General features: G+C 39.8%; 1 protein-coding gene across 1 annotated transcript in view; it reads right to left on the bottom strand.

Moving 5' to 3' along the window:
* Nucleotides 1-3,652: 3,652 nt before the first annotated feature.
* Nucleotides 3,653-15,483, bottom strand: part of EHHADH (enoyl-CoA hydratase and 3-hydroxyacyl CoA dehydrogenase) — a 53,676-nt gene continuing 41,845 nt past the window's right edge. Inside the window, exon 7 of the mRNA XM_075180085.1 lies at nucleotides 3,653-4,992. Coding sequence (XP_075036186.1) covers nucleotides 3,725-4,992 — 1,268 coding nt within the window. The 3' untranslated portion in view covers nucleotides 3,653-3,724. The remainder of the gene's footprint in view (nucleotides 4,993-15,483) is intronic.

Below are 15,483 nucleotides of genomic sequence, written 5' to 3'. Positions count from 1 at the left end.
ATTACCTGTGCAGCTCATCTCTACTCAGCAATACCTGTGCTGCTCACAGATTCTCAGCAATACCTGTGCTGCTCACAGATTCTCAGCATTAACTGTACAGCTCAGAACTCCTGTACTGCTCACTGCTTCTCAGCAACTACCTGTGCAGCTCATCACTACTCAGCAACACCTGTGCAGCTCACTTTTCAGCAATACCTGTGCTTCTTACTGCTTCCTAGCAATTACCTGTGCAGCTCATCTCTACTTAGTAATATCTGTGCTGCTCACAGATTCTCAGCATTACCTGTGCAGCTCAGAATTCCTGTGGAGCTCATTGCTTCACAGCATTATCGCCGCAAGGCATTGCTCCTCATTGGTCTTGTTCCAGTGTTATAACACCTGTGTGGATCTCAGTGCTATTGCTCTCTACTGTGCATCTCTTCACAACTACTTCATGGTTCTGTGCATTCTCTGCTGCGCCCTCTAGAGGACCACGACCTGCGTTGGAGAGCAGCCAAGGCCATATTCCCTTGCAGGAATCCCTGGTGAACACCTCTCTGCCGTTAGACTCCACACCTCTCTGGGGTAAGCTGTCACTCTAGCAGCAATCAGGACCATTCCCATTATCCAGCTTTCATGACAGTGATATGTTCCTCATGTTGAGATAGTCTAATTAGAAATTCCTAGAAAACACTACGTGTCCCACGAGCCTTTTGTGAGACAAATTGAATTTCTTGCTTAACCTGTAATTCGAGAGCCAAAAAGCTATCATTCAGGAATTTCAGCTCTGCCTGGTATTCAATTAGCACGGTGGTTAAACTTTCCCCATGCCGCTTAATAGGTATATTTTTGGCAGGATCCATTTTAATGCTTGAGTATCCTGTAATGATACTGGTGGTATTATCTGAAGCCCAATAGCAGAGTAGATATCCAGAGAGTAGTCAGACGTTTCGCAGGTTAGTACACAAGAGGGTAGTCACAGATGCAAGGAAGTGTAGCAAGTAGCAGCAGCTGAGCAAGCAGAATACTCAATACACATGTCTGATCAAGGAAGTGCCTATTATAAGCCCAAACAGGAAACAGGATCTCCTTGATGCAATATTGGCCATCTTGGATAAGGGCAAATCTAAGGGCAAGTTACAAATACAGAGTCCTCTAATGGTCGGAGGTGCAAATATCAGAGTAATTCCTTACATATTGTTATATTTTTGCTGATCTGTGTTTTGTTTTCTGCTCTGTCTCTGATATTCAGCAAAATCTGGAGTGGATATCTGAGTTGTTGTGTGTCTGTTGCTGAGCAACCTTACTCACCCTGCTTCCTGGGCTGCTAACGAGGAATCCACATTACAGCTACATCTCTTGCAAGACTTATCACTTCTCATTACTTAACAGCTGAGCAGTCATACGCTGGAACTGGACAATGTTTTGGAATTTTCCAACATTCCAAGGACAGAATCGGATAACTTGCTCAAGAGAGATTTGTCTGTGATCCCACTGATTAATTCGAACTTGCTAAAGGGAGGATACCTGTGGGGGAGCAAAACATTCCTACTAGGTGGAGTCCCATATATATTGGAATCTGTTGTTGAGACTTTATTTGCTGTGCAAGCTTGAGATGACTCTGCCTAGTTTATGATCCAGCCATGGGGCTGCAGAAAAGACATTACTTGAGCTATCCTCACTTGGACAATATGCTCCGACTTCCCTGTCACTAGGATTTCATCTAGATAAGGCCAGAGAGTGATTCCCTGCTTTCTCAGTTCTGCTTAAAATTTAAATAATACATTGATGAATGTCCTTGGGGGTGTTGCCAGGCCAAAGGAAAAACAAATGAACTGGAAGTTGTGGCCCAGAACAAAGAATCTGAGAAATCACTGGTGACACACTGCAACAGGGATATCAGCATCCTAAAGAACTATGGATGTCTAAAGTGTCTTTCACAGAGAGAATAGATTTTTTTTAGCCGACTTAAACCAAATACATTTCAGGATCCACCTACAGATTTTCTGACCAGAAATAGTTTGGACTAAAAGCATGCTGCTTTCTGGACTGTCGGAATCCACCGATCCTGAACTGAATGCGCCAAGGTTTCTGTATAATCTGTGATCCTGCCACCCACTGGAGTCATTGAAGGCTGAGCCAGCCAAGTCATTGCGGGGAGGCTTTTTGAACTAGCCTTCCATCTTTAAGCTTGAATGGCCAAAAGGCACCATCCTTGCATGTGTACTGTCTTTCATATTCATAGCTCGTTAGTTTCTTAAAATATTGGAATGATGAAGAGGAGAAAAAATACTTAACACTTCTATATTGTGGCAAATGGATCACTTCCAGAAAACTTCTGAATCATGGTATATAGCTGGTCACTAAAGGGCAAGAAACCTTCATAAGGAAGCATAGCTAAAATATTCTTCAAGTAAGCATCTCCCCATGGATGCGGCCAGTATATATCCCCTGGAGTTGTGTATATTTCCAGTCTCTACCTAAGGCTATAAGGGACTAACTCATTGTTAAAGTATCCATGGAGGACTGAGGAAACAAAACCTGTTTGATGGTATTAAGAAACATTTTCCATATTTTAAATCATCTTAAACCTAAACAAAATGAATAAAGTGGAGGCAATCTTACATTGGAAAGTATGTGACTATACATAAAATGTGTAAATTTGGCTAAATTAATTTTGTTGAGGTAACAACCGTGTAAAGCATCCATAGCTGTGTTTGTGTATTGATCAATTTATACTATAAAAATTAAAAATGCAGCTTTTTCAGATCAGGTAGGTGCGTAAATCTGTAGTCTGCAGACAGATTTTTCAGAAGATATTACACTGCAAACTAATTTCACCATCTACTATCTCCCTGTAGCTATAGTGTTAAAGAATCTGTCCCCTTCTCTGGAGTTTACTTTTATTTTACCTAGACCAAAGGGTAATATTATGAATAGACATTCCTGCTACCTGCATTTGTTAGCCGGTTACACTTTCAGAGAGCATCTTATCTACATTTTAGAAATATTCAGTCTTTGGGCTGTGTATAAAGGACGTTTCCACTGCCATCTCCCATATTGTTCTTAGGCCAGGGATTTGGACTTCAGAAAACACCACAATCGTGACGGCATGCCGCTATACCTGGCACATGATCTAGTTGGTAAAGATTTTTAAAATGCAGTAAGCATATATATATTTTAAAATCTAATTGTATCTTCTAAATAGGGTTCAAATATCATTAAAGCAGTATGTAGCATTAATGAGGATTTGATGAACCACCATCAATTTTAAATTGCTTTGTCAGAGATAAAAGCAATTTAAATATATGTCAGTAATTACATATTTAATATAGGGCCTGATAGGAGCCAAATAGATGATATTTGAATGAGGTGAAGGCCCACTACTTTAAGAATCACCTTTAATATATCAACTGCTCATCACCAAGGTCCCTTTTTATCCAGGTTCAAACTCAGAAGTGTCTGCTTAGAAAATATTAGATGTAATATGTTAGCAAGTTACCAGAAACTTTAAATAAATACACAAAATCTCAAAAACATATCTTACGGCATTTAATAAAAAAAATCATATTTCATTCTGAAGGTTTTGTTTTATTTAATTTTTATGTCAATAGGACAATGCATCATGTTTTCCAATAGATTGGTCTATGTATTGAAAATATTCAATCAACAATGATTTTATTGTTGTTTATTTCAGTTTCTCACTAAGTAATTTGTAAATGTTTAAAGTGGAAATTTTCTGTAGTTAAAGTTTGTTAATGAGCTTTCCTACTTGTGTTCTCCATTCTTTGATTGGAGGTCCTCCCACAGCTGCAAGCTTCTTAAGTAAAAAGGCTGGCTTCATGTTTGGGACATCTAGGTTTGTCTTGTGATAATTTTCCAGCATGTCAAACAATTTAGCCAAACCAACAGTGGAGGCATAAAACATTGGTCCTCCTCTGTACTTAGGCCAGCCATAACCATTGTTGTAGATGACATCAATATCCTCTGGACCTGAGGTGATTCCATCTTCCAAGACACGGAATCCTTCATTAATGAGTGCATATAGGCATCGTTCTAAAATCTGTTCTGGCCCTAAATGGTGCTGCTTTATTTGATGAGTGTTTCTATATTTCTGTAGGAAATCTTTCACCCAAGGATCAGATTTTGCATTTCTACCCCCAGGTTTCTCATACTGGTACCAGCCTTTTCCAGCCTTTTGTCCAAATCTTCCCGTTTCACACAGCAGGTCAGGAAGGGGGCTGTACCTGCTACCTTGGCGTTTCCTTGCAGGAGTTCCATAGGGTACCTTGGCACCAGTTAGACCTTTTTCCATTCTTGACCTCCACCCAACATCCAAACCAGCCAGGTCCATCATTCGAAATGGACCCATGGCCATGCCAAAATCTTCAAGAACGCTGTCTACATCTTCTGGATAACATCCTTCCTCTAAGAGGTAATTTGCTTGCTCAAGGTATGGGCCCAACATTCGATTCCCAACAAATAAGGGGCAGTTGCCTACCAGTACAGCTACTTTCCCCAATGTTTTGCCAAGGCTCATAGCTGTAGCAATGGTAGTGAGTGAGGTATGATGACCTCTCACCACTTCCAGGAGTCTCATGATGTTGGCAGGGGAGAAGAAGTGTGTGCCAATGACTAGGTTAGGTCGACTTGTGACAGATGCAATTTCATCAATATTGAGTCCTGACGTGTTAGTGCAGAGGAAGGCATCAGGTTTACAGACAGTTGACAACTTACTGAATATCTGCTTCTTCAGTTCCATGTTTTCATACACTGCCTCAATGATGAGATCTACATCTTGAAGCTCTCCAAAGTCCAGGGTGAAGTGAACAGATCGCAAGCCCTTTCCTGGAACAGACCCTTGCTTCTTTAACTTCTCAGCTTCACGTTCCAGTAAACCATTTACGACTTTCTTACCCAGATCCAGCTGCTGTGCATCCTGCTCCAGGGCAATGACAGGGATATTTGCCTTTGCTAGTGAGGTAACTATCCCTCTTCCCATTGTCCCCAGTCCTGAGAAAAAGAAAGTATGAATTATAAGTCTCAAACACTGAAATTAGCAATATATGTTGTTGTCCCTTCTATAATATTATTTAAAAATGTTTAAAAATATTTTGTGCTCCAAACAAATTTAGATGAAGAAATTACTTTTCAACTTTAAATAATTACAAACATAGTACTGCAGATTGAATATTTCCTGTACCGACAATGGTCTCCAGAGTTTGACACAAATGAATGATTCAATCATTTATACCAAAAAATGGTTTTATCAGGGAAAAACTAGAAATATTCTATATTATGCAGTATTTAACCCAAAAAATAACATTTTCTTGTGCACCATGTATCCTTGTCCTCACTGTCCATTGCTCCTCTGATTTCAAATGTCAGTTTAAAACATAGGAGTCATGGCTCCTCTCTGCTTAACAACCATTTGTTGGGCCTGGAACTGGAAGCGGTCATCTCCCAATGTACTATAATTATTACAATTATAAAGTCAACAACTTTGTTACAGAACAAGAGTGTACATATACATATGCACATTTTAAGGAAGACAGAGACAGCCAGGGCAGCACATTGGAGGCATTTAGTCTTTAAGCCAGCGGTTCCCAAACTGTGTGCCACGGCTCCCTGGAGTGTCACAGCGATGTCACAGGGGTGCCACAGCCGTGGCCAGCGGTAAGCGGGATAAGCAATCTGGGGGGGAAAGGGCGCACAGTGTGATGGTGAAGAAAAAAACTGGACTACTAATTATTTTGATTTAGTAGTGCCTTGATAAAATTATGGAGACCCTAAGGGTGCCTCAAACTGAGAAAGTTTGGGAACCACTGCTTTAAACAATAAAACAGAACAGGGAACTTATTATAGTACATCATTTTGTAATATTGTGTACATAATATTGTGCAAATTGACCACTTTTTCAGTTAAATGCATGGATTTCTGGGGCCAAGATGGTAGCATCTGCAAGGTCATTCTTTTGTTCCTTGCTAAGCGTCGGTTAAGTGCACAAATGTGCCTACAGTAATTGTACACCCACAGGCAGACAAGGAATTATGTGATTCAAAGAAAGGAACTTAGGAGAAATTTCCAGGTTTAGTAGAGGCCATGGCATTTTTTTTCTTGCAAAATAACTTAATTTTTACATATAATTGGAGGTTTGTGTATAATTTTAGTGGGATACCTCTGCATCTTCAGGGTGCACTTTTTATTGGAATGCTCTAGAAGCATTTCAATCAAACACAAAAAAGGGACACATAGCATATAGTACAATTAAGCGTTGATCCTAAAGTGGTAGCAGGATGTGCCGTGAAGTGAAATTTTAACGCTTTCCACCTTGTGCATTTCTTGCTTGACCTGCAAAAGTTTTACAGTGGCATTTTCAAAAGTATGTTTTAGGTATGCTCTCTATTAATAGATGTTACTTAATAGCCAAAATTATAATGTCATAACTGCTCTAAGGTGAACATCACATATAGCCCTACTTAAGACAATAAAATTCACAATTGATTAATCGTTACAGGAGTTAATCAGAAATAAATGTATTAGAGATAAAGATTTCCCTATATCTGACTTCCTGTTAGCAAATCCAACAAATGATACTGCAGGGTAGTTTTGAGTCTGTCATTTGTGATAACTGAGGACAACAGCTTGCAATGAAATAGATAAGATAATGAGATAGTAAAGCGCTACGGAATTTGCTGGCGCTATATAAATAAATGTTGATGATGATGATGAGATAGTGATGAAAAGATCACTTATAATATACCTTCCCTTAGACCTTTTTATGGCAGGACAGTCTCAAATTTCTGACCGCAAAAGCGTGCAGTCTATTGAATTGGGGAACAGGCATCTGGAAAATGTAGGTATGACTTAAGTGGGTGAAGGTTTATTTTGTCCAGATTTTGACTTCAGATGTTGAGAGGTATGTACATGCTCTTCAAATGCAAAAAGAGATAGTTGAGTGCTAACTTCAGCTGAATTGGCACCTGAGAAAACCAAACACCACGAAAGGGAATACAGCTGCAATACAGTAGTAATTTACATAATTTTATTTCTACTGAACACATATCATACTTGCCAACTTTTAGTACCTGCACACCAGGAGATCCCAGAGGGGAGGTCAGGTGGCAAGTGCACAAGGGGATGTGGCAACAAGAATACCTGTCCGTGCCTCCACTCCCTATGTAAGGCTGTGATTCACACAGCAGGGTTGAGGCCTGATGACTCAAACCGTGCCCCACCTCAACCCAGGTATTGGAAGACTGTCTGCTCTTCTGGGAAAGTAGGCAATTATGACATACGTGCAATGTTTTAGGTTAGAAAGCCCTTTATCAAGCCTTACACAACATTCCAATAAAGTATAAGCAATCTTAGGTGTGACCTGGAGTATAAGCAATCTTAGGTGTGACCTGGAGATCACACATGATCACCCCCATCAACATCTAAAAAAAAAAAAGCAAAACATTATTGCATTGTCAGAAGAATAATTTAGCACACTAATAGTACTTTTAAAGATGAAAACAAAAAGTTTTAAAGTTTCTAAAGATAAAATATTGTCTATATTATTATTTTACTTATCTTTAGATGTATAATAAGTATGATAAATTATTCTTCTGACACTATGTCTTTATGTTTTTATAATTGTTTTTAATATGTTAATAGGTTTTTTTTTTATTTAAAATGTGTACCTTATTTTAATGCTTTGTGAGATTCGCCTAAGGTATTTTTACTCCTAATACATTGCTTTCCATGTATTGTCCACTTGGAATAAAAGGTTACTAATGTGGTGCTGTATTAATAAGGTACATCTCCAATTTCTAACATCTTAATGCCTGTCATAGTATATAACTGTTTTATATACTGTAACAAAAGGAGGCATTTAGCTGGCAATATGCAGAGAAAGCAGGGAAGTAGAGTAAAACATTGGCACAGTTATGTACCTAGGTGGAGATTAAACCAGGTAAAAACATATGTGTAGTTTAAAATTGGTTTACTTACATGATTTAAAAGCTGCTTCCTCTCAGCAAACAGACAGGGTGGGTCTGATAGTCTAAACAGAGCCAGGGATGGGCGTTTCCTTTTAAAGAGAAGGTGGGTGTGCACCTGTCCATCAAGCTAGGCCTGTGGGAGAAGTGTCAGGTATAAAACCCTGCTTGCTTCATTGTTCAGGGAGATCAACGCTGGGCTAGCTGGCTGATCTGGACAGAGAGCTGGACTATGTATAGTAAGCATTGAGGGTCTCCATAATTGCTGTGCAAGTATACGGTGTCAAAACATTATTACCATCCTGACAATAAAGAACCATAAAAAGGAAGAAGTTGTACGCGTGTGCTTCTGCAGTAGCGGGCTCTTGCCACAAGTGGTGTCAGGAGTGGGATGCTCCGGGAAGCAAGTTTCCGCTACCCAACCCGCGCAGACGTCAACATGGAGGAAGTACTGAGAACCCTCGTGAATGTGGTCGCTGCGCAGCAACAGCAGCAAGCTCAGGTGCTACAAGTCGCCAAGGCACAGGTGGAAAACACAAGGCTCTTAAGAGAAGAGTTAAGCCAGGTGAGGCATGACAGAAATGAACCACCTGGTCCTGTTTCTCCAGAAAATGTCACCAGCTGATGACGTAGAAGCATATCTGGTGTCTTTCGAGAGACTTGCAACAAGGGAAAAATGGCCTCCTAAAGATTGGGCTGAGAGACTGGCGCCATATCTGACTGGTGAAGCTCAGCGAGCTCTTATATGGATCTAGATGAGGAACGGGCTTCTGATTATCTGTGTCTAAAGTCTGAGATATTGGCTCGCATTGGAGTTTCCGGGCCAGGCCGAGCCCAGCGCTATCACCAATGGCGCTATGATAAAGAAAAACCGGTCAGAGCGCAAGTGGCTGAACTCTCTAAAATTTTAAACTACACATATGTTTTTACCTGGTTTAATCTCCACCTAGGTACATAACTGTGCCAATGTTTTACTCTACTTCCCTGCTTTCTCTGCATATTGCCAGCTAAATGCCTCCTATTGTTACAATACATAATTGGATAGTAAACTGGGTCATTCCATGTCAGTTCAACCAGGGTTGTCCACCACCCATCTCAGATTTCTACGAAAATTTTTTAGTTAAGAGAGGATGTCAAAACAACCACTTCTGCCAAATATCTCGACTGTCTGACAATTAGTTGATTATATATTGATTTTTCAATTTATTAAATAATTTACCAATCGCGGCTTCTTTATCCAGTTTATTTGAAGTATTGCGGGTGTTTATTAAGGAATCAACACAAAATTTGGACCCCTAAGGTAACTCTTCCTCCCGAATCCAAAAATCCAAACCAAATTACTTTATCTGCCTCATGTTTTGCGTTACGGCAAAAACGCACGTTTTTCGAATATCATTAAAAACGCTAGATTCAATTGAGATTAGGGATCCCATTTTTAGGGGGGTGTTTAAAGAAAGTATAAATTACTACCACAACAATCAGCCGTGTACTCTGCTTCATAGTGGAGAAAAAAAATAATGAAGTTGATGCTCAATTACTGCTGTACAGCATACATAATTTACAAGTTGTTAAACACCATACCAAAAAAGTGAACTAAACTGAGGCAATGGGATAAAACTCCCATACAGGAAATGAAACAAACAGAAACTGATGGGAAGGGGATTCCCTTTAGAGAGACCAAAACTGAAACTTTCCAGAGAAAGAGAGAGGGAGACACAGAAAGAGTCAATCATGTCAGCTGCTCATTTGGTAGTCTTTTACATATGGACTGCCATATTACTATTTAGTCAAAAACCATTGGATTACATAGCTGGCACCACTCTACAGATGAAGAAAAAGAACTTTTGATTCTGAGAACTGAAGTTTCAAATGCAGTAACCAATGATCCTGAAACCTCAGTCTGCTACCATCATGAAAAGCTTCTGCTGCTAAGATATGAAGAATTTCAGAAAACATGCTGTAATCCGAGACAAAAAAGGAGCCAGGAAAAGCTTAAAAGTTATGTCACTGAAGTAGACCAAAGAACAGGGTAACTGTCAGCTTGTTGTATATTTTAGGCAAGATCATTGTGACACTTCAAACTGTGTGAGCCTGTGCGTTATTAGCGATACCCATGACCATGTAGCTATAACTGTGCATGCCTTCATTACGGTAGCTATGAAACACTTAGCGTTATTATTGTCAAAATTGTAGTATGTGAATTTAGTGATGGTGCTAGTGCACAATATAAGAACTGCAAAAACGTTTTTAAATTATGCTTCAATAAGGATGACTTTAACATTCAAGCAGAATAAAAAAAAATTCCACATCTCATGGTAAGAGTCCATGCGATGGCATTGGAGGGACAGTTAAACATCTAGCCACACGCAGCAGTCTGCAAGCAGTGGAAACCCCTCACATCTTGACGCCTTTCGACCTGGGCAAATGAAAACGTACATGGCATAAAGTTTTTTTTCGTGTCACAAAACAAAATACAAGACTGCGAAACCAAGCTGCATAGCCGTCTAGAAACAGCAAACACTGTGGCAGGAACACGTTCTCATCACAGATTTCGGCCTATTAGTAATGATGAGCTACACATATATATCGATTGTCATCAGACGACATAAAGTCAGGAGGAACCAAAGTTAGTGTCACTATGACCACAGTCACAAAAAATGTGGAAAAAAGTGATCTGCAACTTGGAACATACATAGCAGATAGCAGCAGTGTATAATAACATCTGGTACATTGGGTATATCATTCAATGTAATGAGGAGGAACAAGGGGCCTAGTTCATTAAGGATCTTAACTTGAGAAACTTCTTATTTCAGTCTCCTGGACAAAACCATGTTACAATGCAAGGGGTGCAAATTAGTATTCTGTTTTGCACATAAGTTAAATACTGAATGTTTTTTCATGTAGCACACAAATATCAACTTTAAATTTCAGTTTACAAATAAGCTATCAAGTATTTGTGTGCTACATGAAAAAACAGTCAGTATATAACTTATGTGCGAAACAGAATACTAATTTGCACCCCTTGCATTGTAACATGGTTTTGTCCAGGAGACTGAAATAAGACGTTTCTCAAGTTAAGATCCTTAATGAATCAGGCCCAAGATGTGCTGATACACTTAATGAAACCAATCAACAAATGTGCTGTCCTGGCCTTCAAGAGATAAGTGTTTTGTTCCTTTTATTCACGTCCTCTGTGTAACGAAAGTGCCTACTATCCAAGGAAGTACTGGAAGGCAGTATACACTTTCTGCTGACACTTTAAGGAAAATTACAGACTGTTACAAGTTCCAAACAAGGGAAAAATAATGAGATTGTTGACTCAACTTCAGTTAAGGGCTTAAGTTATGTTAAAGGTTTTAAATTTCATCATTTCTTGTGTAAATTATGTATGCGGTACAACAGTAATCGAACATCAGCATCAACTTCATTTTTTTTTTCTCCACTATGAAACAGAGTACCCTGCTAATTTTTTTTTTGTGGTAGTATAATATATACCTTTTTTAAACACCCCCAAAAAAATGGGATCCCTAATGTCAAATGTAAAGTGGTCTCAGCTATATAATCCAATGTTTTTTGAGTAAATACTAATATGGCAGTCTGTATGTAAAAGACTACCAAATGAGAAGCTGCCATGATTGACTCTTTCTGTGTCTCCCTCTCTCTTTCTCTGGAAAGTTTCAGTTTTGGTCTCTCTAAAGAGAATCCTCTTCCCATCAGTTTCTGTTTGTTTCATTTCCTGTATGGAAGTTTTATCCCATTGCCTCAGTTTAGTTCACTTTTTTGGTATGGTTTTTAACAATGTGTAAATTATGTATGCTATACAGCAGTAATCGAGCACCAACTTCAATATTTTTTTTCTCCACTATGAAACAGAGTACCCGGCTGATTTTTTTTGTGGTAGTAATTTATACCTTTTTTAAACACCCCCTAAAAAATGGGATCACTTATGTCAATTGAATCTAGCGTTTTTAATGATATTCAAAAAAACGTGCGTTTTTGCTGTAACGCAAAACATGAGGCAGATAAGGTAATTTGGTTTGGATTTTTGGATTCGGGAGGACGAGTTACCTTAGGGGTCCAAATTTTGTGTCGATTCCTTAATAAACACCCGTAATACTTCAAATAAACTGGATAAAGAAGCTGCAATTAGTAAATTATTTAATAAATTGAAAAATCAATATATATCAACTAATTGTCAGACAGTCGAGATATTTGGCAGAAATAGTTGTTTTGACATCCTCTCTTAACAAAAACTAAAAAAAATTCGTAGAAATCTGAGACGGGTGGTGGACAAATCATGTTTTTTTGGGTGATCTGATGTGGAATGACCCAACTGCAATATGTGTGTAGAGACAACCACCCTGATCCCCCAGCATAAGATGGGTTAATTAATTCAGGAAGTATCCAGTGCAGGGAAAATTCACTTGTTCCCTGTGTTACAGAAATCCCAGTAGCCCACAGTTTTTCCTGCCTTGCTTAGAGAAAGACGATATTTCTACCAATACTGCAAGCAGGGCAGTTCTAGGATGAATAAAAAAAACAAAAACCTGGTGATTAATCGCATTAATATACATAAAGGCTTTCAGAGACCAGCTGTATTGCAGTGAGATCTCGTTTATTGTAGTGTATGAAAAATTAATATCTCTATTATCTCTGGAAGTAGGCTGCCTTAAAGTTTTTTCTAAAAATTTCCAGATGTCAACAAACAATTATTTTCTGTGTGGTATTAATATTGGTGAAAGATAAATTAATTACATGGTTGTTGTTGCTCTGTCAGTCATCTTGGAGTAAAATTGATGAGGAATGTATGAGATTAACCAGCTTTACTATCTGTAAAATACTGTAATCAGATATCCTTACTATTAGACAATTTAGGATACAATACAAGGCGAAAAAGAACATAACCCTAGAATGTATCCATCAGTGCTATTACTTAATTTCTAGAATTCTTAGGGGGCCAGACACCATTACCGGACAAGATGACTAGCATTAATTTATTATGTTGAGGGTTTATTAAGTTTTAAACGGAGCATCTCTAAGGCATTGGTATACTCTTTATTTAGAAAAAAAGAGATCTAAGATACATATTATACTATTTCTAGGATATATATCATTTAAACACATACAATAATTAAATGCAATGTCCATTTAAACAACAAATATGTATAGCCTTCATCTGAGCAAATAAATGGACAGATTGACAACCTCTGTCTAGAGAGGAATGGGAAAAGATTTGGGACTACACAACATGGCGAACAAAGAAAATGTCAAAGGAATAATAACTTTTAAAAGTGACTATTTCGGCCAGGACTCATTTCTAAGCTGACACTATATCTAAGAAGACTGTCTCCCTTACAACTACTACAACCACTGTGGCTTCCCGAAAAAAGTTGAGGTCGCCAGCCTACTGCAAGCCTGAAGAGCTGCCAACACCATCGAGCAGTCAATTGTGACCATCAAACAATCACATAAAAATATACAATAATGTTATAAAAAGTAATGACTAATATTATTAATAAAACAATCCATATAAAAAGTTCATTAAGCTCATAAGGTGCTAGCCAGCAAAACAAAACAAAAAAACAAAAAAAAAACACATACAAGCTAGACAATGTGTTACAACCAGTTAAAAAAAGTCAGGTGGGCGAAGAAAACAATCCCACTAAAACAGCAAAGGTAATTGTGGACTTCAATGCAGAACTGTACAATATCGGTAGAGATGTCCACTCCTATCAACCCAACTTTGAGCAGACTAAACGATTCAAATTCCAAACCCGAACCTACCCTAACTCAGCAACCATACTTTGCATTCTCTCTAAAACTCCCATGATATAAAGGGAAAGCATTATCTGTAATCAATACTACCTCCTTGAAAGTCCCTTTAGTCTTAGTTTCACTGGAATTCCCTTTATAGATGGCTTGGAGGAAATAGTTCCACATCTGTTGGAGATATTAAATTTAGGATCCTCCCAATTCCCCTTTTCCATAGAAATGATGCAGGCCCAAATTGTTACCAAGTTACTAAATTAGTTCTATGCTAAGCAACAGTCAATGTTATATACTGTGAATTTTGTAACCCTTATCTTTTCCCATCCCTTTTATTTTATCTGCACCCCCACATTGGAAATCAATATAGCTGAATGATATAAAAAAAGTGAATTCATGGTGGTGTGGCTTGGCGGCGGAAGTGATTGGACGCACTCCAACAGAGCTCCGGCGGCTGTCCACAGAAATCTGCAAATTACACACCGCAGCTCCAGGCTATTGAGTCGGAACCTACCCTGGTTGCATCACTGCAGCTGCACCGGCGGAGTTGTCCACCTGGAGAGGTGTTTGCGGACCGTGGGGCACCTCCTGCCGAATCTCGTGGCCCTCCCGCTGCCTGGTGCAGTCTCTCGCGGACCTGTTGGATCGGGGTGCTTGGCTGGATTTGGACCCACTGAGTCCACTAATACTAACCGGCGGATCAGACTGTGACAGCCCACACTTAACGGTACAGTGAAGTAGAGGTGAGCTGCAGTATTCCCGTCAGGGTCACTCTTCGGATGGTACCATTTGGTAGTTTTCTGGATGCCTTAAGAAGGAGTTGACGTGCTGAACGAGAGAAGTGTCTCTGCGAACCCCCTGGCCAGACTGCAGCTTGGCTGCCTTGAGAAGCTGTGGAGCAGCTGACTATGTCTTTCCATGGCTCCCCTTCAGCTGAGGCCTGTGTGTTTTGTCCCGCTGGGAACCAGGGCCACCCCTCCCGGCCTCCACATTCCCCTGATAGTCTCCCGCGTGGCTGTTTCCACTGCTGCTGGGGGCATTGTCGGTGCCAAGCACACATGCTTTGAGACATCAGCGACTGGTGGCACAATGACCCCCATCGGACACAGACCCAGCACCTCTGCTCTCCCTTTGGGATGAGGCTCGGAAGCTACTTGTGTGACAACTTGCCCCACTCTTCACCCGCAGCTCACGGACACACCTACCTGTGAATGGGTTTGTCGTCCCGGTGGCGATCCTGCCTTGTTACCCGCTCACAGGATTCTTCATCTGGTGTGCCTCTCTCCCAACAGTCTAGCCGTGTACACCATTTCTATTCTCACAGTGAGTACTGTTCACAATTCATTTTCAATTCGCTGTTCAATATAATTGGGCCAACAGGATGGTCAGTTATACCCAGTAAATGGGTCGTGCTGCCATCTAGTGGCCGTTTATGATTACTACACCCCATAAATCTGACTTAAGACAAAAAGTGAGAACAATACAACTTACGAACAAATGTCTAAATAATAAAAGTAGTTTTGGGTCTGAGTGGGCCGTCAGCCCCTGTTCTGCCTTTTACCAGAGCTGCAGGCTCATACTAGCTCTGCTATCACTTCACTTTGGTTGTCAATTAAGGATAGCTGGACACCTGGTGCCACCTCTGTGGAACTGTATTTGGGGCGTGCACCTTCTCTCCTATGTCTACATAATTAACTCTATGCGGCCTGACCTACCCGGAAACACTTTTCTTTTCAAGCCCCCCCCCAAAAAAAAG

This window comes from Mixophyes fleayi, chromosome 7 (genome assembly GCF_038048845.1).
Source record: "Mixophyes fleayi isolate aMixFle1 chromosome 7, aMixFle1.hap1, whole genome shotgun sequence".
In the NCBI taxonomy this organism is placed as follows: Eukaryota; Metazoa; Chordata; class Amphibia; order Anura; family Limnodynastidae; genus Mixophyes; species Mixophyes fleayi.
This window is presented reverse-complemented; position numbering and strand designations above follow the sequence as displayed.